The sequence below is a fragment of the Oncorhynchus keta genome, chromosome 19 (assembly GCF_023373465.1).
Source record: "Oncorhynchus keta strain PuntledgeMale-10-30-2019 chromosome 19, Oket_V2, whole genome shotgun sequence".
Lineage (NCBI taxonomy): Eukaryota > Metazoa > Chordata > Actinopteri > Salmoniformes > Salmonidae > Oncorhynchus > Oncorhynchus keta.
Window position 1 is genome coordinate 28,145,043 of NC_068439.1, and position 25,526 is coordinate 28,170,568.

The window sequence follows — 25,526 nt, forward strand, 5'->3', positions numbered from 1 at the left end:
CATTTGCGACCAAGCTTTAACTTCCTGACTGATGTCTTGAGAGGTTGCTTCAATATATCCACATCATTTTCCTACATCATGATGCCATCTATTTTGTGAAGTGCACCACAACTTGCAGCAAAGCACCTCCACAACATGATCCTGCCACCCCTGTGCTTCATGGTTGGGATGGTGTTCTTTGGCTAGCCTCCCCCTTTTTCCTCCAAACATAACGATGGTCATTATGGCCAAACAGTTCTATTTTTGTTTCATCAGACCAGAGGACATTTATCCAAAAAGTACAATCTTTGTCCCCAGTTGCAAACCGTAGTCTGGCTTTTTTATATGGAGGTTTTGGAGCAGTGGCTTCTTCCTTGTTGAGCGGCCTTTCAGGTTATGTCGATATAGGACTCATTTTACTGTGGATATAGATACTTTTGTACCGGTTTCCTCCAGCATCTTCACTAGGTCCTTTGCTGTTGTTCTGGGATTGATTTGCACTTTTTGCACCAAAGTACGTTCATCTCTAGGAGACAGAGCACGTCTACTTACTGAGCGGTATGACAGCTGTATGGTCCCATGGTATTTCTAGTTGCGTACTATTGTTTGTACAGATGAATGTGGTACCTTCAGGCATTTGGAAATTGCTCCCAAGGATGAACCAGACTTGTGGAGGCCTACAATTAGTTTTCTGAGGTCTTGGCTGATTTCTTTTGATTTTCCCATGATGTCAAGCAAAGAGGCACTGAGTTTGAAGGTAGGCCTTGAAATACATCCACAGGTAAAACCTCAAATAATGTCAATTAGCCTATCAGAAGCTTCTAAAGCCATGACATCATTTTCCAATCTGTTTAAAGGCACAGTCAACTTAGTGCATGTAAGCTTCTGACCCACTGGAATTGTGATACATTGAATTATAAGTGAAATAATCTGTCTGTAAACAATAGTTGTGAAAATGACTTGTAAGGCACAAAGTCGATGCCCTAACCGACATGCCAAAACTATAGTGTGTTAACAAGAAATTTGTGGAGTGGTTGAAAAACTAGTTTTAATGACTCCAACCTAAGTGTATGTAAACTCACAACTTCAACTGTATTTTGGGTTCTGATGTGGTACGCCAGTTGAACTAAGCTCATGAGGCATTTTTAAGTTGGATTCTTCAAGAATCAATCTCCTTTAAAATATTACTAATACCACATTGGTATTCATCAAAGGGCCAATGTTGCATTGTGGTTTGCTTTCCACCTAATAAAAGGCAGGAAGTGCTAGTCAAACCAACACACTACCGCCAGTGGCAATACTTGGGAGTAAAATAAAACGCTGCCTTTTTGTCTTTGGGAAAGTACTAAAAAGTGAGAGAAGTAATAGTTGAGTAGCCTGGTCCCAGATCTATTCATGCTAACCAACTGCTATGGTTATTGTCACATCAAATGACACAAACAGACGTGGGACCAGGCTAGGAGCTGAGGAGAGTGGAGTGTTTCTCCATGGTTCTGTCACATTGAGAAGTCACATGGTTGGCTGCAGCCCAAGCCTCCAGGCAGCCCAGGCCCAAGGAGGAGACATATTCCTGGGATGACCATGGGCTGTGTACTGGCTGCAGACAACCAGACTTCCTTTCCTGCTGTTTCCACACACTCACACATGCGCACACCGCACACACACACCACACACACAACCCCCAAGTCGCACCACAAAACAACACCCACAGCTCTCCTTATGTAACAGCAGTGGGTTGTAGAGGAAGGAGCGCGAGAGGGAGGGAACATCATTGATGAACAGAAAGAGAGGAAGATTGAGAGGGAGGGAGATGAAGGGATGTTAAAGGGTCTCAGGCTCACAGTTGAGTACCTGAACAGTACAGCGCAAGAATGGAGTCTGGCTCTCAAAGTCAAATTCAGAAGGGTTTTTAAAAGGGTACATTTTGTTCAGTGGACATGCCTCACGTGTTGTACATGTGAGAGTCTACTCTTCTGACATGCCTGATTGGAGCTATAGTCAGTCAGACCGGCGTTGTTTCTCAACACAAGGGTGGGAGTGACATCATCATCCCATCCCAGTAAACACATCAGTAGTAATCCTGGTAAGGTACACTGTGTAGTTAGCTAGAGGTTCATTGGTTCACTGATTTTTCTCCTGTTGTTGTTGTTGCTGTTGTTTGATTTTGCAGCTTCCATGGTTGTTTGTCAGTGCCAATGCCCAAAAGCTTAGCTTGCTACGGGCTATAATAGATCACTACACACATCCGCTCAGCTCCACTCAACTCAGCTGGCAGTGTTTCAGTGTTTGCATTCCATAGAATAGGAGTCACACCGCATTCCAGTTACAACTTCACTGTGGTGCATAAAAATCTCCTCTCCAGACCGCAGGGCAGGGGCCATGTGTTTTGAATTACCCCTCGGTTTCTCATTTATGGCATCTCTCCCTCATTTTCCCTCTCTCTCACCCTCTACTCCCCCCCTCCTGTTTTTGTTCCCCCCTCTCCTTCACTCTTTCACACTCTACTCTTCCTTCTCTTCTCACCCTCCCCTTCTCTCACACACATCATCTCCCAACCCTCCCCCTCCCCCTCCGTGTATTGCCCCGCCCCACTCTCTCTTTCCCTCTTTCCCTCTGTCACTCTCACCCTCTCCTTCCCTCCTCTTGTCCCCCACTCTTTCTCTTTCACATCTCATGTTGTGATAGACTAGTTTAGCCACCATGAAAGCATTCCACTATACCAGCATTTGAGGATATGGTTGCCCGTGACAACCAAGCTGTCAATAGTGCAGGGGATTTTCCATTGAAAAAAGGGATAATGGGAATATAGAATAGAATATATTATAGAATATACACTGTTTCCAAAACATTAAGAACACCTGCTCTTTCCATGACATAGACTGACCAGGTGAATTACAGGTGAAGCTAGGATCCCTTATTGATGTCACCTGTTATATCTACTTCAATCAATGTAGATGAAGGGGAGGAGACGGGTTAAAGAATGATTTTTAAGCCTCGAGACAATTGAGACATGAATTGTGTATGTGTGCCATTCGAAAGACAGTTAATAAATTGGGTTGTAGTGTTCTTACTGTGCTATGAGGTTTGCACACACTACATTTAATGCTTTAGTATATCCGGCCCAAACACTCCCTCCAAATGCTCCAAATGCTCCTCTGTCAAATTTTAGAACCCATTGTGGCCCGCGAGTCAAAAAGTTTGCCCACCTCTGGGCTAGGCGCACCGATTTGTGTCAAGAACTGCAACGCTGCTGGGTTTTTCACTCTCAACAGTTTCCCATGTGTATCAAGAATGGTCTGCCACCCAAATGACCTCCAGCCAACTTGACACAACTGTGGGAAGCATTGGAGTCAGCATGGGCCAGCATCCCTCCGGAAGGCTTTCAACACCTTGTAGAGTCTATGCCCCGATGAAATGAGGCTGTTCTGAGGGCAAAAGTGGGGTGCAACTCAATATTAGGGATGTGTTCCTCATGTTTTGTACACTTAGTGTATTATATAATATAGTATAATATAATTAAATGAAGTAGAATAGAATACAGTCGAATATAATAACTTTATATCAAACTACATGTGCATAACAGACAAAGCCCCCTTAATTTTATAGAATAACAGCCAATGCATAACGTGATAAGTAGAGAGACACTTGAGTTGGAATGAGTTCAGTATGGATACCCCACAACTTGAACCCAATGAGGGGTCACACAAGGCAGTGCTACTGGATCGCTGCGCAGGCAGAATCCCCCCTATAGACGTGGGCATGGTTGCAGTCCGCGGGCGCCAATTGAGTGTGACATTCACAACTGTTGCTCCCGTCCCCCTCTCTATCTGCTGGAGAAATCACCCGTGCAGAGAAAGCATGGTATGAAATGAAACCGCGAGCCAATTATTATTTCAAAGGATATGTCATTTCGGCTTTACTGATTTTCTTGTCTCAGACATAGGGAATATGTATAGGGAATCTGGCAGACGCTCATGCTTAAATTAAGAAATATTTATTTGGTAGCATTAATTAACCCGGTCATAATTTTGTATTAAATATTTATTCAATAATAAATACATATTAGAATGATTCAATACAGCGTTGGCAGTTGATGTAACTGAACTGGCGCGTGCACAATAAGACATTCTAGGTTTATAGATGCCGCACTCTTGAGGTGAACATTTCATGCTCATCCCAGTCTCTCTCAGCAACAGGTATACATTTGATTGACGATCATATGCAGGACATGGAAGATCATCACAATTTCAATAGCTAAAGAAGAATATTTCGTTCCCCATCAATTGGTATTTATTTAGGCCTTACTATTTATTCCCAAATCAATAAACATTGAACAATCAAATCGAATTTCCCAAGGGATTTTAAGAATTGTGAATAAAAACGTGGAATAACAATGTGAAACGATGCTGTATACAGAATAGTATAGATATTCCCTTTCACTTAACATGTTATACAGGGAGTACCTTGTTCCAAGCCTTGTCTAAGTGTGTGTAAGAGGCACTTCTTCAACGCTACAATTTAGTCGCTTGATGCTCAAACCTCACTGACTGATACACACCGGTGTACCAATGTGGAAGGAATATGATATGGTAATAATAAAAAAATCTTACGAAATAAGGGAGGTTATTAAAGACATGTAATGCATTTATGACAGGGCGTCTTCGTGGCGTGAGAGAAGGAAGACACAAACAGAGCATGCTCCACGAGCCGCCTGCGAGGCTTTTTTCGTCTGGAATTCTGCGGGTTTATAAATGATTCATAGAGTGAGCCTATTTTTAAGAGGAGTAAATTGCGCGCAGTTCGCACAGTCAGCCAGTGTGTTACTATCAGCAATGAGTGCGTGTTCTGTTTTCGCGTGAGCGCTTGCGTGTGAGTGAAAGCCGGTCACCAATCTGCAGAGGAGACGGAGAGGAGATTCCAGACGACAGAAACAGTAAGCGTGTGGAAACTTCGTGAGAGACAGTCACATTTTTTTTGGCTTTAATCCTGGAGTTTGATCGAATATATCGTCAAAGCCTGCCAGCCAGTATAGCCGTTGGACAAGGGAATCAACTGTTGCTGCAGTAGACCGTTTTCAAAGGGACATTAGGCTAGTCACAATTCATCAAGTCTGTGTTGCTGAATCTATACATGAGTTTGAGAATGGATTTTTAACCATCACCGTGACCAAGTTTATTTATTGTGCTGCGCGCTGGATACATGTTGTTTATGGTCTGTTCTGATACTGCATAGAGAATACATGCTCTTCCAGAATGATCCCACTCCACGCCTCTCCTGGCTTTTTCATATTGTTTTATCAGATGTTTGTATCAGACAGTAGCAGTTGCTTGTAGGCAAGAAGGCACGTTTGGGCTATTTGAACCATTCCAACGGCATTTGGAGGATTAGAGTGGTTTGTTTATTTCTCTGTGACCTTGCCTCTCCGGCATTAATCCAGACGGATAGATGCTGATGATGGAGAAGAACGGCATGGACGCGCATCAGGTTGGAATCAATCATGAATACGAGCTGGAGGGCCGGCCTCGGTCATGCTGGCCGCTGCCGCCGTGTCCTGAGGATTTCCCACGGGGAGTGGATGAAGCAAATCGAGGTCTGCCCCTGGCATCTATCAAACTGGAGCAGCTTCAGTACAACGTGCCGACATGCCGCGGCGGAGCAGCCGAGGGAAGAGGTGGCGCACCCGTAGAGCTCAAACATCCATCCGGCGCCCCGGTCCCTATCGCACCCGGCGCACCTACATGCATGTCGGGGGCTTCCCTCGACGTGGCTGGCCAGCTGCGCAAAGCCAAGTCGTCCCGGAGGAACGCGTGGGGAAACCAGTCGTACGCGGACCTCATCACGCGTGCCATTGAGAGTGTCCCGGAGAAGAGACTCACTCTGTCGCAGGTTTACGATTGGATGGTGCGCTTTGTCCCTTATTTCAAGGATAAAGGCGACAGCAATAGTTCAGCTGGATGGAAGGTACAGTAACAGCCTATTGACATTCATAATAATTAGTCTCTATATGTTGATGGTGTGTGTGTTGATAGGGGGTAGCCTACAGGCCTATGCCACTGTCTTTCCATAAAATACATTTTAGCCTTTGATCATTTCGTTTGGGTTTTGTATCTTAACTACAGGCGGCTGTTCAGACTCCAGCCATAATAATTGATGTCTCTCAACTGATGGTTAAAGTAAAATATTGTTTCTAACGAGTTCAGGCTTTCGCATTTCCCCACATTTCCCACTGTAATCTCCACGGTGCAGTCAGTCATGACCACGTTTACATGCACACAGAATTCCGGATAGTTGCTCATATATCTTAAGGTCTTATTCGGGATAAACGGGTTACCTTTGATATCCCGCTCACAAGGTTCAATTTATCCAGTTCATGTGGGTTAAATGGAATAGTAACTGAAATATAGACACCAACTGTAGGCCAACTCCTGCAGAATTATGCATTTTTTGCTGTAAAATTATACAACACATTTACATTTTGTCTTGGGCACAGGAGTGGAGAAATATGAGTTATTTCTTTCAGCAAATCTTGAGAAAATGCGAATGTACTGTGTTTGACACGGATCTTTTTCTCAACTTTTCATTTCCATAAAACCTGTCAAACTGATCACATTTGGACATTTTGCACAATACCAATCTTTACACAGTTTTGGAGTTATTACGTTTTCTCTCCGGTCCCTAAACGAAACATACAAATTTACCGGTGTTAACGAAATTACTTATGCATTCTTTCTGTCGATGTAAGACATTCTAGTGAAATACTTTGTTTAGTCTTCTGGGTCAACAAGTTATGACAGAAGAGAAGCTGCATGTAGGCCTGTCTAACTACAGTTGTCAAACAAATGGCCTACCAAATGTCGGAAATTAGAATAGGGTTTACCAAATTTCGGATATTATAAGCAGAACGTTGTATATTTTAGGGGTGAATGTAACCAGTAGGCTATACGGACCAGTACAGAGTATCAGCAAAATAAATGATTGTGGAATTTTGGTGAATCGAACTGTGCAAGTAGCCTACTTCTTGAAGGGATTTGTTTGACAATCAGATGACAACATCACATAACACCCAAGGTAAAAATCTGTCATTCTGCCCCTGAGCAAGGCAGTTAACCCACAGTTCCCCGGGCGCCGAAGACGTGGATGTGGATTAAGGCAGCCCCCCGCACCTCTCTGATTCAGAGGGGTTGGGTTAAATGTGGAAGACACATTTCAGTTGAACAACTGACGAGGTATCCCCCTTTCCCATTTCGATGGTATGCGAAACGGAGCCTGCGCAGACCACGAAAAACAACAGTAAACAGGATAAAATGTTTACATGCCACATAATCCCATTTAACATCAGCATATCCCAGGCATTTTATCCGGGTTTCTCGTTTCTCGTAACCGGGATTCAAGCTTTTTAAGGTTATTGTAAACGGGATATGATGTTTATATGCGTCAATTCAAAACAGAATACTTGAGTATCCCGAACAATAACGGGATATTGGTGTGCATGTAAACGTGGTGTGTAGAAAGGGGCGGTGAGTTGAGTCTGAAAGGGAGGCGGAGAGGGTTACTGGGTTCATCCTGTTTGGGTTTACAGCCTATAGGCTATATAGAGCAGAGATAATCAGTACCAATATAAACGTCTTGTTGTGCTATGGAGGAAAATATTGTCTGCGAGCTGTGCTGTGAGGCATCCGTGTCATGGTTTTATTACAAGGAGAATATCTGATTGTAGAAGTGACTGAGTAACAACATGTTCAGTTCGAACTCAACCTTGTTTCATTACGCGAGTTGTAAGATTTGATGCTTTTTTAACTGTTAGAAAAAAGGCACAATAACGGGAGATGATGACATCAAGTCACCACGAAAATAGAGATGATCCTTTAAATTCTAATTCATATGGGTTTAATCTAATAGAGGAGTGTTTGTGTAATCTACTTTAGTTTACTGCACATTTTGTGTGAGGATTATATTGACACAGTTGTTGGGGAGAGGATTCTTTGTTCTATAGGACCTATTTGTTCAAATCATATAGGCCTCGTCTTACCTCTCCAAGCCCTACTACCATCTAATGGTTGAAAGACAGATTTGAATATTTGATCATTTTTTCCAAAGGTTTAATTAACAAGAGGATCAATTCTATACAGATTGCACTCACCCATTTGATCAGGGCCTTAGACCTTAGGTCGTATAGTTTAGCTCTGGGTTTCTTTAGGGCTTGTTTTGAGTCATACACAGAGGATGCATTGTTTAATACACCCTTCATCTTCCTGTCACTTTGTTACAGTTTTGTGGTAAACACACACACACACACACACACACACACACACACACACACACACACACACACACACACACACACACACACACACACACACACACACACACACACACACACACACACACACACACACACACACACACACACACACACACACACACACACATTCTCTTAAATATCCCTTACCTGGAATCCTGATTCTCTCACACAATATACAACACTCATAACATTCTGAGAAAGAAAGCAGTGTTAAGAGAAATAATTAATCTCAATGAAATCCACATTTCATTTAGGTCTAAGTAAGTGCAGGGGACAGGAGTACTCCATTCTTTATGGTTAGGTTTTAAATTGGATTTAAGGTGCTTAGTTCTCCAGTCCCTGTGTGTGTGTGTGTGTGCTTGCTTCCCAGGGATGCCTAACTGTATGCCAGCTCAGATTCTGCCACAGGGATTTGTGTGTAACGAGGGCTTTGATTGGCTGGTTTGGCAGCGATCTGATAGGCTGAGAGGGTGAAAACAACTCGATTCAATCATAATCAATCATAATAACAGTGTTAAAAACAGGCACACACATATTGTGCTGTAACAGTGGGCAAAGGGTTTAATAACATTTTAACCACCGAACAACACACACATGTACATCCCCTCTCCCCTTACATGTGAATACACACACACGCACGCACGCACGCACGCACGCAAATACACACACACACACACACACACACACACACACACACACACACACACACACACACACACACACACACACACACACACACACACACACACACACACACACACACACACACATCCACATCAGTAAGTTGTGGGGGGATGATCAAATCAAATACAGTGTCAGCTGACGGTTATTAAAAGCAGTCTTTAATAGCTGTTGTGAACTGGGTCGTTCCACCAATTCAGTGCCTTTTGAGAAGTGTAGTTTGGTCCAAAAAATGTTTGATTTCACCTAATTTTAACATTCTGTCATGAAGAGGACATGTTCATGTTTTCCAATCTCAAGAGGTTAAATCAAATAATTACTATAGTAAATGCCTATTAAGTGCCAAATAAAGTAACAGGGTTGACGATTCCATCTTAAATCAGCCATGAAGACCCTTGTGACAGGGGGAATGGAATCTTGTTGTGTGCAACAGGGAGGGGCAATTGAATGCCAGCTTGTCAAATAAAAAAGAAAAGCTTTTTCTAGCCTGTCAAGACATGTTATACTCTACCCTTGTAGTTTTCCACCACAAAACACTAGACAATGGCCAAAAGAGTATAACTAGCTCACCTGATTTTACACTAGCATTTTGTCTTGGAGATGTTCAATGTTTCTTTTGAAAAAATATTTGAAATGGAGTAGTTTCAGGTGAGGTGTTATATACATGTACCTTATACCCATACTGGCCTATGAGTGTGTTCCAAAAGGATTCTTTGGCTGTTCCCATAGAATAACCCTTTTTGGTTCAAGACAGAACCTTCTGTGGAAAGGGTTGTACATGGAACCCAAAGCAGTTCTATCTGGAAACAAAACAACCCCAAAAAAAGGTTCTTCAAAGGGTTCTCATATTGGGACAGCCGAAGAACCCTTTTAGGTTCTAGAGAGCACAGTTTTTTTCTAGGAGTGTAGGAGGTTGAACCCCTTCTGGGTGGCTGTGTGTGGCGGTTTATCAGTTACATTCCTGTGAGGGGGACCTGCTGGTGTACTGTATACTATATTGTTATGTACTTGACACTGGTTTCATACAGAAAGTGGGCCTGTGTGTGTGTGTGTGTGTGTGTGTGTGTGTGTGTGTGTGTGTGTGTGTGTGTGTGTGTGTGTGTGTGTGTCTGTGTGTCTGTGTGTGTGTGTGTGTGTGTCTGTGTGTGTGTGTGTGCAAGCCGACAATTGTCTGATGAGGCAGGCAACACAGACACTGCCAGCCAGGCAGAAATCTAATGTTCTCTTCTGAAGTGATGACTTAGTTACTTTTGACATGTTGAAAGGTACACAGAGCAAACACAGGGGCAAATGGCTCAGCTCTGCTGCCATTCTAAGCAGGAAACAGAGAGGGAGAGAGAGACACACACGGAGATGGAGAGAGAGATACAGAGAGAGGAATCTTCAGAGTGGAAGAGAAAGTGGTGGTGGCCCCAGTCCCAGTCCCAGCTGCTGAACACATTGATCGTTAGAAGACTTAACACATGACTATGATGCTCTAGCCCCTAGCAGAACAGTGTCAAGGAGAGGCAGAGTATTTGTGGTTAGCTAGCTAGAGAGATGGTGAAACCTACGGTACAGGCTTAAGGCTGATTCACACTATAGGGGCTAACCGTGCCAAGTCAAACCAAGCTGTAATGGCCTGGTTACACATCAACCATAGTGGCTGGAACCATGTTGTAAAAAGGACAATGTGAAAAAGAAAATATCACAGCCAGCACATTACAGTGTTGATCTTATGGGTTAGGCAGTGTGAATGAGGCATTCAAGAGGTTCCCTGTGCTGTGCCAGCCAGGCTGGTTGGCGTGGGCTCAACAGAAAGCCCTCTGCATGGCTACTCTGTTATTGTGATTATCACAAAGGCACAGCAAAGGGAGAGAGTGCTCTCGAGTTGGCGGGCTTGGCACAGAGTCCACGGCGGGGGATGGAGGGATGAATGGAGAGATAGATGGAGGGAGGAGAGGTGGGGGGTTGTTGTCTAAGAGCGGGACTCTAGAGGTCTATCCTACAGTAAAGCACCATTTCATCAGTCTTTTGAATGGAGGGAAAAAAGAGGAGGGGAGAGAAGTGTTGGAAAGGGTGATGGTGTGTGTATGTGTGTGTTTGTATGTGCTTGCATATGTGTGTGTAGGCGTGTGTTTGTGTGTGTCCCTGTGCGTGCGTGTGTGTGTGTCCCTGTGCGTGCGTGTGTGTGCATGCTTGTGTGTGGATTGCCACTAGTCGTAGACAGTATAGGATTTGATCCAGATGATCCCTGTGTCCCCTCAGTTGATTAAGAGTTGAACTAAAAGCTTCAGGACAGTTGGAGTTGGATAGAGGAAGAAGAACAGTTGGAGTTGGATAGAGGAAGAAGAACAGTTGGAGTTGGATAGAGGAAGAAGAACAGTCGGAGTTGGATAGAGGAAGAAGAACAGTTGGAGTTGGCTAGAGGAAGAAGAACAGTTGGAGTTGGATAGAGGAAGAAGAACAGTTGGAGTTGGATAGAGGAAGAAGAACAGTTGGAGTTGGATAGAGGAAGAAGAACAGTCGGAGTTGGATAGAGGAAGAAGAACAGTCGGAGTTGGATAGAGGAAGAAGAACAGTCGGAGTTGGATAGAGGAAGAAGAACAGTCGGAGTTGGATAGAGGAAGAAGAACAGTCAGAGTTGGATAGAGGAAGAAGAACAGTTGGAGTTGGATAGAAGAAGAAGAACAGTTGGGAGTTTATTTCTGAACTCTTTGAGCCTTTAGAGATGGAATGATTGATTTCCAGAGACTATTGATTGATTGAGAACTCAATATTTGGCAAATAAACCTGAAACCTGAAATTTGAACTTGGCTGTATATAAATTTGAACTTGGCTGTGATCCCCGCAGGAATTGAACCCACAACCTTGACATTGTTAGCACCACGCCCTTACCAACTGAGCCAGAAGGTATCAGTCTGGAGGTTAGTTCAGGTCAACAGTTCTCTACAACATTGGTTCTCAACTGGTTTTGCCTCGGGACCCAAATGTAACCAGGTTGTCTCAGCCACAACCCAATATTTGCATCAAACATTTTTTTTTGCCATAATGCAATCTGTAAAACTATTTTAATGCTATATTGATAGTAAATATGACAAGTTATATGACAAGGGAACAACATTCCCACATTTTTCATTGTAAATAATTACATTTTGCCCATATTCGTGATGAAGAATGATGATAAGCTTACTGGTTTGAGACCACAAAACCAACCAATATTTTGATACTCACATTGAAGAAAAATAGTTCAGAGATACAATTTATTTAATCACTTTCTAACTGGTTTTAGTAGTTTAACTTCAGACTAAATATCACTGCTCAACAATGAGTCCTCTGTATAGAACTTGTTTGTGCGCTCGGTTATCTCAGCGATCTCACTCGACTCAGATTGAATAAGATGCTGGGTGCCACGAAGAGGATGTTCAGCAAGCCACGGAACCATGGAACGGAAACTCCATGCACGCACGCACGCACGCACGCACGCACGCACGCATGCACGCACACACGCACGCACGTACACACGCATGCACGCACACACACAAACACGCAGGGTGTCTGTGTGTCGTAAAATGTGCTGGGTCCATGCAGCACACACACACACAGTCTGCCTCTACATGATGTTCTCTCAGGGTACAGTTGTTTTTTCCTCAGAAATGATTGCTTATGGGTACCTTCATGTGTGTGTAAAATATTAATGTTGTACATTTTTTCATTCATTGATTTTTTTTGCAAAACACCATACACTAAGTGTACAAAACATTACGAACACCTACCTAATATTGAGTTACACCCCTTTTGCCCTCAGAATAGCCTCAATTTGTGGGGGCATGGATTCTATAAGGTGTCGAAAGCGTTCCACAGAGATGCTGGCCCATGTTGACTCTTGCTTCCCACAGTTGTGTCAAGTCGTCAAGTTGGCTGGATGTCCTTTGGGTGGTGGACCATTCTTGATACACACGGGAAACTGTTGAGCGTGAAAAACCCAGCAGCGTTGCAGTTCTTGACACACTCAAACCGGTGTGCCTGACACCTATTACTATACCCCACTCAAAGGCACTTCAATCTTTTCTCTAGCCCATTCCCCTGTTGAATGGCACATATACACAATCCATGTCTCAATTGTCTCAAGGCTTAAAAATCCTTCTTTAACCCGTCTCCTCCCCTTCGTCTACACTGATTGAAGTAGATTTAACAGGTGACATCAATAAGGGATCATAGCGTTCACCCGGATTCACCTGGTCAGTCTGTCATGGAAAGAGCAGGTGTTTTTAATGTTTTGTACACTCAGTGTATATCCATTGGTTAGCTGGAATGGAATTTTCGTATCCTGTATATTGGACTGTGATATGTGTTTGTCTCACCTCGCTATCTGAAAATGAAGGCACTAATTGTATGTGGCCCTGGATAAGAACATCGGTTAAATGCCTAAAATGTCAAATGTTCATGTTTTACAAACAGATCTCATATTACTGTATTTTTTACATTCATTTATTTTTATATATTGAGGTCACAAATGTATAATTTGTACGGTTCTTTAGTAGAAATGTAGTAATTTGTGACATTTGAGTGTGTTAAACCTTGCGGTCCTACTTATTTATCTGAGTGAGGTGGATATGTAGCATTTTTGCAAAACAAACTGGATTATTTGTCTCTCTGAAATGAAACCATCAAGTAATAGATTTTAAACACAATACATGTTTGCCATTGAACAACCCCATTCCATGATTCAGTTAGGAAAAAACACCAATTTCTTTGACAATTTCTTTAAACAGTAAAAGCTAGTTTACCAACATTTCGTTGTTCCAGTGCCGTGTATCACTGATCTGGGTTGGTGAGAATGGTAGGCCAGTCAAACCTGCATCACGGACAATTGGAGAACTCCTTCATTCTGTTACTGTTTCGAAAAGAGTCTGTTTCGCTAATTGTTTTGCACTGTGGTGTGTTTCAAGTGTGTTTCAGGACTTGCTTATGTGTTTCTGTGAATGCATGTAAGTGTAAATCAACAACTTCCTCCATACATCTCAATCTATCTCTCTAAACCCTCCCCTCATCACAGCAGAGCAGATTCAGGTATTTGAGAGGAGACTAATCTTAGTGTTAGCAGGTGAACAACCTATTCCCGATGTGGTAGATGAAGTCCCACTAGAAAGCCTGTGGGTATTAGAGCATATCGACTGCAAGGCTGAGGCATGTGCTTATAGGTACTTACATTGTTAATCAGATCTTCATGAGGGCTTTCTCCCTTCGGAGTGCCTGGCTAACTAAGACTGATGGGAGGGAAGCAGTAGAGGACAGCAACACTGTGTGTGTCTGTGTGTGTGTGCACTTGTATTTGTGTGATTAATGCTGTTAGCTAGAGAGAGGTTGGAGGGCTTAGCGCTCCTGGATGTTGCAGCTGGACTGCACAGAGGCATTCTCTCTAGCTACTACAGTACCTTCTGGGTATTAAACCTCTGCCCTGGGGCCACCGTACCGTACGAACCATTTAACTGACCAAGGAGCGGTTTGACCTCTCTGACCCTGTTCACGTTAGGAGCCATTTCTTCCTCCTCTCTAACGGCTCTTTACCTGCTCCCTACCCAGTCACATGATTTAGAACTTCTAATGGGTTGTGCATCTGTTTTGGCCCTAGTGTGAACAGGGTCTCTGGTTTGGCCCTAGTGTGAACAGGGTCTCTGGTTTGGCCCTAGTGTGAACAGGGTCTCTGGTTTGGCCCTAGTGTGAACAGGGTCTCTGGTTTGGCCCTAGTGTGAACAGGGTCTCTGGTTTGGCCCTAGTGTGAACAGGGTCTCTGGTTTGGCCCTAGTGTGAACAGGGTCTCTGGTTTGGCCCTAGTGTGAACAGGGTCTCTGGTTTGGCCCTAGTGTGAACAGGGTCTCTGGTTTGGCCCTAGTGTGAACAGGGTCTCTGGAAGCAGATACTGTGGTCAGAATAGAGGAATCACAACGCATTTTATTCAACGCTCTGTTGACTGGATGACAAATACAATGTTGTGAGAGCAAAATAATGGTGGGATTGTCGAGAAGAAAAACGGACCTCATTACCAGAACACTCAACTCTTTTATGCCATTATCAGTCACTCATCATGCTAATTATTCTCAATGAAGTATCCTCGTGTTCAAGTGATGTTCTGCATCAGTCAGGATACTCACTGTTGTTGTCAGAGTCTACTGTTCATCCTCTCATTGACTCATTCCAGGGTTTTAATTCCACTTTGATTAGCAGTGACGGGATTTTAAAAAACTCAATGATTTGAATTGTTTTTAAATAAATGATGTGCTTGTGTTAAATATATATAAATTGGTTTGAACCCAGCCGATGTCACCATGATTACATTTGTTGAATGTATTTGACAAAATTAAAATATATACATGTATAGCCAAATACATGCGGTACACACTTTACAATGTAGTACCATGCTAACATGATGACAGGTGAGGACAGGGCATATATCTCCACCTAGCTTAGCCTGAGCTACTGTATGCAGTTGGTACATCAGACTCACCTTGCTGATCACTGCAGATCGGAATGAAAGACCCATGTTAGCATGTTTGCATACATACTTGTTGTGATGAAGACTGCCAAATATCTAATAATACCTAGTCACGACTTACCAACCCTATTAAAACAAACCAACATACCCATCTTACACAATTGTTACACAATTAAATAAACTATGTATAATATTATGTACAGTATTTAACATATGAATATTCATCATTTACATTTTGGATGATTGTTGAATCCACCACAAATTCATGCAAATTAAGTCATTCAAGGCGCTATCTCTCATTTATCATTTAATAGTTTTCGGTTTGGCTGAACAGATTAACATTAATAACAATTAATGAATTCATATCAAAATGAATATATTAAGACACTGCATGTAGAGTTTTGAATAAGTGTGTTCTTTCTGAGGCTGAAAAGTCATGGGGCACATTGCAGACAGAGGTTATGAGCGCAAGACAGCCGCTCAAAGTGGATTTTTGTGTCAGTTTGAGTAAAATAGGTCAGGATTCATAGCTCTCAGAGTGTTTATCATTCTGCACGTGACGGCTGACGGCCGGGGAAACACGACTGATAGCCTTGAATGAACCCAGACTCTCTTGGTCTTTCTCCCTCTGTCTCTCTCGCCCCCCCTCTCTTTTTTGCTCCCATTCTCTCTCACTCAATCTCCCCCCTCTCTCTCCTCTATCTGTCTTCCTTTGTCTCTCTCACTCTCTCTTTCCCTCTCTCCCTCTCTCTTTCTCTCTCTCTCTTTCTGGACTGCCCCTTCTCACTCTACTTCTGTAGCCGGAAGGCTCTGCAAATAAGTTAGAATGTCAGTTTCCCAGTTCCCTCACTAAATTGCTCATTAATACAAAGTAGAAATATGGTTATATAAACCTGTATGTCTGTGAAACAAGCCCATAAAGATGCATTCTAATCTACATATCTCCTCTATCTCCCTCCACTCATCTCTCTTCTCTGTTTCTCTTATCTGTCTTCTTCTCCTTGTCTCCACCTCTCCTCCAATGTGATAGACTGTTTCTGACTGATTTATGAGCCCATCTTAAGTCTGACTTCATTAAATCCTTGATACCGTTAGTCTTTGATGACGGCCGTGGTGGTCGAACTGTGGATTTAATGGACGCATTCATCTCTCTCTTTAATGGTGTTGCTGAGTGGAAGGTGTCCACCATAAGACGACACACTAAAAGATGAGTTACAACGACAAAGGGATGGAATGAGAGAATGGAAAAATGTAAAGGAGGGAGCTAGGACGCCGAGGAGGAGGAGAGTAACATTAAAAGAGGAATGGGAGAAAGAGGAAAAGCCTATTCTAGTATGATGGTGGCAAGATATGAAAAACTAATTAAAAGCATTTTTTCATTTATATTTTAAGTTGTGAAGAGGAATAATTAGAGTATATAGTATCAAATCAAATTGTATTTGTCACATGCGTCGAATACAACATAGACCTTATGGTGAAATGCTTACTTACAAGCCCTTAACCAACAGTGTAGACCTTACCATGAAATACTTACTTTACAAGCCCTTAACCAACAGTGTAGACCTTACCATGAAATACTTACTTTACAAGCCCTTAACCAACAGTGTAGACCTTACCATGAAATACTTACTTTACAAGCCCTTAACCAACAGTGTAGACCTTACCATGAAATACTTACTTTACAAGCCCTTAACCAACAGTGTAGACCTTACCATGAAATACTTACTTTACAAGCCCTTAACCAACAGTGTAGACCTTACCATGAAATACTTACTTTACAAGCCCTTAACCAACAGTGTAGACCTTACCATGAAATACTTACTTTACAAGCCCTTAACCAACAGTGTAGACCTTACCATGAAATACTTACTTACAAGCCCATAACCAACAGTGTAGACCTTACCATGAAATACTTACTTTACAAGCCCTTAACCAACAGTGTAGACCTTACCATGAAATACTTACTTTACAAGCCCTTAACCAACAGTGTAGACCTTACCATGAAATACTTACTTAACAAGCCCTTAACCAACAGTGTAGACCTTACCATGAAATACTTACTTACAAGCCCATAACCAACAGTGTAGACCTTACCATGAAATACTTACTTTACAAGCCCTTAACCAACAGTGTAGACCTTACCATGAAATACTTACTTTACAAGCCCTTAACCAACAGTGTAGACCTTACCATGAAATACTTACTTTACAAGCCCTTAACCAACAGTGTAGACCTTACCATGAAATACTTACTTTACAAGCCCTTAACCAACAGTGTAGACCTTACCATGAAATACTTACTTTACAAGCCCTTAACCAACAGTGTAGACCTTACCATGAAATACTTACTTACAAGCCCATAACCAACAGTGTAGACCTTACCATGAAATACTTACTTTACAAGCCCTTAACCAACAGTGTAGACCTTACCATGAAATACTTACTTACAAGCCCATAACCAGTGTAGACCTTACCATGAAATACTTACTTACAAGCCCATAACCAACAGTGTAGACCTTACCATGAAATACTTCTTACAAGCCCATAACCAACAGTGTAGACCTTACCATGAAATACTTACTTACAAGCCCATAACCAACAGTGTAGACCTTACCATGAAATACTTACTTAACAAGCCCTTAACCAACAGTGTAGACCTTACCATGAAATACTTACTTACAAGCCCATAACCAACAGTGTAGACCTTACCATGAAATACTTACTTACAAGCCCATAACCAACAGTGTAGACCTTACCATGAAATACTTACTTTACAAGCCCTTAACCAACAGTGTAGACCTTACCATGAAATACTTACTTAACAAGCCCTTAACCAACAGTGTAGACCTTACCATGAAATACTTACTTAACAAGCCCATAACCAACAGTGTAGACCTTACCATGAAATACTTACTTACAAGCCCATAACCAACAGTGTAGACCTTACCATGAAATACTTACTTTACAAGCCCTTAACCAACAGTGTAGACCTTACCATGAAATACTTACTTACAAGCCCATAACCAACAGTGTAGACCTTACCATGAAATACTTACTTACAAGCCCATAACCAACAGTGTAGACCTTACCATGAAATACTTACTTTACAAGCCCTTAACCAACAGTGTAGACCTTACCATGAAATACTTACTTACAAGCCCATAACCAACAGTGTAGACCTTACCATGAAATACTTACTCACAAGCCCTTAACCAACAGTGTAGACCTTACCATGAAATACTTACTTTACAAGCCCTTAACCAACAGTGTAGACCTTACCATGAAATACTTACTTACAAGCCCATAACCAACAGTGTAGACCTTACCATGAAATACTTACTTTACAAGCCCTTAACCAACAGTGTAGACCTTACCATGAAATACTTACTTACAAGCCCATAACCAACAGTGTAGACCTTACCATGAAATACTTACTTTACAAGCCCTTAACCAACAGTGTAGACCTTACCATGAAATACTTACTTACAAGCCCATAACCAACAGTGTAGACCTTACCATGAAATACTTACTTTACAAGCCCTTAACCAACAGTGTAGACCTTACCATGAAATACTTACTTACAAGCCCATAACCAACAGTGTAGACCTTACCATGAAATACTTACTTACAAGCCCATAACCAACAGTGTAGACCTTACCATGAAATACTTACTTACAAGCCCTTAACCAACAGTGTAGACCTTACCATGAAATACTTACTTACAAGCCCATAACCAACAGTGTAGACCTTACCATGAAATACTTACTTACAAGCCCATAACCAACAGTGTAGACCTTACCATGAAATACTTACTTACAAGCCCATAACCAACAGTGTAGACCTTGCCATGAAATACTTACTTACAAGCCCATAACCAACAATGCTTTGAGAAGTTAAGAAAAAAAATACATAAGTAAAAAAATAGAAAATAAAAGTTAAAATGATTCAACAGTAGCAGTAAAATAACAAGCAAGGCTATATACAGGGGGTACTGGTACAGAGTCAATGTGCGGGGGCACCGGTTAGTTGAGGCAATTGGGGTAATATGTACATGTACAGTTGAAGTCGGAAGTTTTTCACCATTCCTGACATTTAATCCTAGTAAATATTCCCTGTCTTAGGTCAGTTAGGATCACCACTTTATTTTAAGAATGTGAAATGTCAGAATAATAGTAGAGTGAATGATTTATTTCAGCTTTTATTTTTTTCATCACATTCCCAGTGGGTCAAAAGTTTACATACACTGAATTAGTATTTGGTTCCATTGCCTTTAAATTGTTTAACTTGGGTCAAACGTTTCGGGTAGCCTTCCACAACCTTCCCACACGAAGTTGGGTGAATTTTGGCCATTCGTCCTGACAGAGGTGGTGTAACTGAGTCAGGTTTGTAGGCCTCCTTGCTCGCACACACCTTTTCAGTTCTGCACACAAATCTTCTATGGGATTGAGGTCAGGGCTTTGTGATGGCCACTCCAATACCTTGACTTTGTTGTCCTTAAGCCATTTTGCCACAACTTTGGAAGTATGCTTGGGGTCATTGTCCATTTGGAAGACCCATTTGCGACCAAGCTTTAACATCCTGACTGATGTCTTGAGATGTTGCTTCAATATATCCACATAATTTTCCTCCCTCATGATGCCATCTATTTTGTGAAGTGCACCAGTCCCTCCTGCAGCAAAGCACCCCCACAACATGATGCTGCCATCCCCGTGCTTCACGGTTGGGAAGGTGTTCCTTGGCTGGCAAGCCTCCCCCTTTTTCCTCTAAACATAACAATGATCATTATGGCCAAACAGTTCTATTTTTGTTTCATCAGACCAGAGGACATTTCTCCAAAAAGTACGATCTTTGTCCTTATGTGCAGTTGCAAACCGTAGTCTGGATTTTTTATGGCAGTTTTAGAGCAGTGGCTTCTTCCTTGCTGAGTGGCCTTACAGGTTATGTCGACAAAGGACTCGTTTTACTATGGATATCGATAATTTTGTACCTGTTTTCTCCAGCATCTTCACAAGGTCCTTTGCTGTTGTTCTGTGATTGATTTGTACTTTTCGCAACAAAGTACATTAATCTCCAGGAGACAGAACGCTCTCTTTCCTTTCTTCTATAACGGCTGCGTGGTCCCACAGTGTTTATACCTGCGCCCTATTGTTTATACAAATGAACATGGTACCTTCAGGTGTTTGGAAATTGCTCCCAAGGATGAACCAGATTTGTGGAGGTCTTTGGCTGAAATCTTGGCTGATTTCTTTTGATTTTCCCATGATGTCAAGCAAAGAGGCACTGAGTTTGAAGGTAGGCCTTGAAATACATCCACAGGTACACCTCCAATTGACTCAGATGATGTCAATTATCCTATCAGAAGCTTCTAAAGCCATGACATAATTTTCTGGAATTTTCCAAGCTGTTTAAAGGCACAGTCAACTTAGTGTATGTACACTTCTGACCCACTGGAATTGTGATACAGTGAATTATAAGTGAAATAATCTGTCTGTAAACAATTTTTTGAAAAATGGCTTTTGAAATGCACAAATTAGATGTCCTAACTGACTTGCCAAAACTATAAAGTTAAAGTGACTATGCATAGATTATAAACAGAGAGTAGCACCAGTGTAAAAGAGGGGTCTGGGTAGCCCTTTGATTAGCTGTTCAGGAATCTTATGGCATGGGGGTAGAAGCTTCTATAAAGCCTTTTGGACCTCGACTTGGCGCTCCGGTACCGCTTGCCGTGCGGTAGCAGAAAGAACAGTATGACTAGGGTGGCTGGAGTCTGTGACAATTTTTAGGGCTTTCCCCTGATACCACCTGTTAAAGAGGTCCTGGATGGCAGGAAACTTGGCCCCAGTGATGTACTGGCCGTACACACTACCCTCTGTAGTGCCTTGCGGTTGGAGGCCAAGCAGTTGCCATACCAGGCAGTGATGCAACCAGTCAGATGCTCTCGATGGTGCAGCTGTAGAACCTTTTGAGGATCTGAGGACCCATGCCAAATATTTTCAGTCTCCTGAGGGGGAATAGGCTTTGTTGTCTTACAACTGTCTTAGTGTGTTTGGACCATGATAGTTTGTTGGTGATGTGAACACCAAAGAACTTGAAGCTCTCAACCTGCTCCACTACAGGCCCGTCAATGAGAATGGGGACATGATCTGTCCTCCTTTTCATGTAGCCCACAATCATCTCCTTAGTCTTGATCACGTTGAGGGAGAGGTTGTTGTCTTGGCACCACACGACCAGGTCTCTGACCTCCTCCCCATTGGCTGTCTCATCGTTGTCGGTAATCAGGCCTTCCACTGTTGTGTCATCGGCAAAGTTGATGATGGTGTTGGAGTTGTGCCTGACCATGCAGTCATGAGTGAACAGGGAGTATAGGAGGGGACTGAGCATGCACCCCTGACGGGCCCCCGTGTTGACGATCAGTGTGGCGGATGTGTTGTTCCCTACCCTTACCACCTGGGGGCGGCATGGTAGGAAGTCCAGGATCCAGTTGCAGTGGGAGGTGTTTAGTCCCAGGGTCCTTAGCTTAGTGATGAGCTTTGTGGGCACTGTGGTGATGAACACTGAGCTGTAGTCAGTGAATAGCATTCTGACATAGGTGTCAGAGGTAGCATTCTGAGGGCATAGCGGTATTTCTTATAAGCTTCCGGGTTAGTCCCGCTCCTTGAAAGCAGCAGCTCTACCCTTTAGTTCAGTACGCATGTTTCCTGTAATCCATGGCTTCTGGTTGGGGTATGTATGTATGGTCACTGTGGGGACGATGTCATCGATGCACTTATTGATAAAGCCGATGACTGATGTGGTGTACTCCTCAATGCCATCGGAAGAATCCCGGAACATATTCCAGTCTGTGTTAGCAACACAGTCCTGTAGCTTAGCATCTGCTTCATCTGATCACTTTCTTATTGACCGAGTCACTGGTACTTCCTGCTTTAGTTTTTACTTGTAAGCAGGAATTAGGATGATAGAACTATGGTCAGATTTGCCAAATGGAGTGCGAGGAAGAGCTTTGTGCGCGTCTCTGTGTGTGGAGTAAAGGTGGTCTCAAGTTTTTTTCTCCCTCTGGCTGCACATTTAACATTCTGTTAGAAATGAGGTATAACTGATTTGAGTTTCCCTGCATTAAAGTCCCAGGCAACTAGGAGCGCCGCCTCTGGATGAGCGTTTTCCTGTTTGCTTATGGCCGTATACAGCTCATTGAGTGTGGTCTTAGTGCCAGCATCGGTCTACGGTGGTATATAGACAGCTATGAAAAATATGGATGTAAACTCTCTTGGTAAATAGTGTGGTCTACAGCTAATCATGAGATACTCTACCTCAGGCGAGCAAAACTTTGAGACTTCCTTAGATTTTGTGCACCAGCTGTTGTTTACAAATATGCATAGGCCGCCTCCCCGTTTCTTACCAGAGGCTGTTGTTCTATCCTGCCGAAAAAGCTTAAAACCCGCCAGCTGTATATTAATCATGTCGTCGTTCATCCACGATCCGGTGAAACATAAGATATTACAGTTTTTAATGTCCCGTTGGTAGGATGTATATGCTCGTAGTTTGTCTATTTTATTATCGATTGATTGTAAATTGGCTAATAGGACTGATGGTAAAGGTAGATTACCCTCTCTGCAACGGATCCTTATAAGGCATATGGACCGTCATCCACAATACCTCTGTCTTTTCCTCCTGCTAATGACGGGGATAAGGGCCTTGTCGGGTGTCTGGAGTAAATCCTTCCCTTCCGACTCGTTGAAGAACAACAATTCCTCCAGTACAGGGTGAGTAATCGCTGCCCTGATATCAAGAAGCTCTTTTTGGTAATAAGACACGGTGGCAGAAACATTCTGTTCAAATAAGTTACAAATAATGTAAAAAATCATACACAATAGGTTAAGAGATCGTAAAACTCTCCTTCGGCACCATTATTATATTACATAGTGAGATGGAGGACAGAATCATAGAGTATATAGTGAGATGGAGGACAGAACCATAGAGTATATAGTGAAATGGAGGACAGAACCATAGAGTATATAGTGAGATGGAGGACAGAACCATAGAGTATATAGTGAAATGGAGGACAGAACCATAGAGTATATAGTGAGATGGAGGACAGAACCATAGAGTATATAGTGAAATGGAGGACAGAACCATAGAGTATATAGTGAGATGGAGGACAGAATCATAGAGTATATAGTGAGATGGAGGACAGAACCATAGAGTATATAGTGAGATGGAGGACAGAACCATAGAGTATATAGTGAGATGGAGGACAGAACCATAGAGTATATAGTGAGATGGAGGACAGAACCATAGAGTATATAGTGAGATGGAGGACAGAACCATAGAGTATATAGTGAGATGGAGGACAGAACCATAGAGTATATAGTGAGATGGAGGACAGAATCATAGACTATATAGTGAGATGGAGGACAGAATCATAGACTATATAGTGAGATGGAGGACAGAATCATAGACTATATAGTGAGATGGAGGACAGAATCATAGACTATATAGTGAGATGGAGGACAGAACCATAGAGTATATAGTGAGATGGAGGACAGAACCATAGAGTATATAGTGAGATGGAGGACAGAATCATAGACTATATAGTGAGATGGAGGACAGAACCATAGAGTATATAGTGAGATGGAGGACAGAATCATAGACTATATAGTGAGATGGAGGACAGAATCATAGACTATATAGTGAGATGGAGGACAGAACCATAGAGTATATAGTGAGATGGAGGACAGAATCATAGACTATATAGTGAGATGGAGGACAGAACCATAGACTATATAGTGAGATGGAGGACAGAACCATAGAGTATATAGTGAGATGGAGGACAGAACCATAGAGTATATAGTGAAATGGAGGACAGAACCATAGAGTATGTAATGAGATGGAGGACAGAACCATAGACTATTTAGTGAGATGGAGGACAGAACCATATAATGAGTTATATAATGGGTGGGTCTAATCCTGAATGCATTCCAGCCGGTGTCTATTCCACAAGTTACCACCAGCTAAATCTATGACGTTAAAATGTCTATTTACTCTGTTCCATCTGACTGTGCAATCCACTGTCTCATCAGCCGAACCAAGCAATTTATAAACTTGATCTCCACTATAAAAACCATCACGACATAATCTCACATTTCTTTTAGACTAACATTTAGTTTTCAACAATGGAGATTTAAATAAAACTTGCTGACTTTCTCTCTGACATTTGCAACATTGTTTCGATATTCAAATTGGATCTCCAGCTGTCCCATAGTAATGAACATGTCGGGAGTCGGGGTGAGACAGACAGACAGGCAGCGTTTCTCAGTCAGTTGAAAACCTGAATCGGCTGGCATAGTTTTTATGATATACAGTATACAAAGAAATGTCAATTGAAAACAGGTAAAACGAAGCAAAGTGCAGCTAGTTTGCAGTCTTTCCAGCTTCAGTTTGAAGTGATTGTTTCAGCTGTGTTGTTGGATAGCTCCTCTCTGAACAACGATGTCCTAATGACAGAGCACATTTTCTATGCGCCTCATTAGCTCATTGTTATGGATGTATCCAAATAAATGTCACTAGAAAGCAGCTTAAACAAATGCAAATGCAGCTACTTTGCAGTTATTCTGGCTGCACTGTTTGATGTGACTGTAAGTTAGCCGTAGTTGGCTATCAAGCAAGGGATAAGAACGTTGCCAGCCAGTATGGCAATGGAACATTTAGAACATCTGAGTCGCGTCCAGAGATACAGAGCAAACAGACTGAATGACTGGGTTGTGCTTCTGACAACCGAACCGATAGAACAAACGACCAGCCGGCTTGGGTAGCAACCCTAGATTTGTGTCGGGACTATATTTTGTGGAAGGATGAAACAGTATGAATAAATAAATAAAAATAAAGTTTTTAATGAAAATATGTTAATCGTTATTGTAATATGTTAGTAACCCGTTGTATTAAAGTGATAATGCCCTTGAAGCCGGTGTTTGGAGGTTATATCGACTTTGTCTCCAGCCTAACATTACTCGTGCCAATATATCCTCCAAGCAACGGCTTCTCAGGAATTATCACTTAAATGGAGGAGAGAACCATAGACTATATAGTTAGATGG

General features: G+C 42.3%; 1 protein-coding gene and 1 long non-coding RNA gene across 2 annotated transcripts in view; one reads left to right on the top strand and one right to left on the bottom strand.

Annotated features, from left to right (window-relative positions):
* Positions 1–4,682: 4,682 nt before the first annotated feature.
* LOC118371710 (forkhead box protein O6-like) overlaps positions 4,683–25,526 on the top strand; it is a 73,646-nt gene continuing 52,802 nt past the window's right edge. The window contains exon 1 of the mRNA XM_052470148.1: positions 4,683–5,940. Within this exon, the coding sequence (XP_052326108.1) occupies positions 5,425–5,940 (516 nt within the window). The 5' untranslated portion in view covers positions 4,683–5,424. The remainder of the gene's footprint in view (positions 5,941–25,526) is intronic.
* Positions 16,595–18,169, bottom strand: LOC127909338 (uncharacterized). Its single transcript, XR_008070871.1, has 3 exons — positions 18,094–18,169; positions 17,527–17,861; positions 16,595–17,288 (listed from the first exon to the last, which is right to left on the bottom strand). It is a non-coding gene; the product is annotated as an uncharacterized LOC127909338 (long non-coding RNA).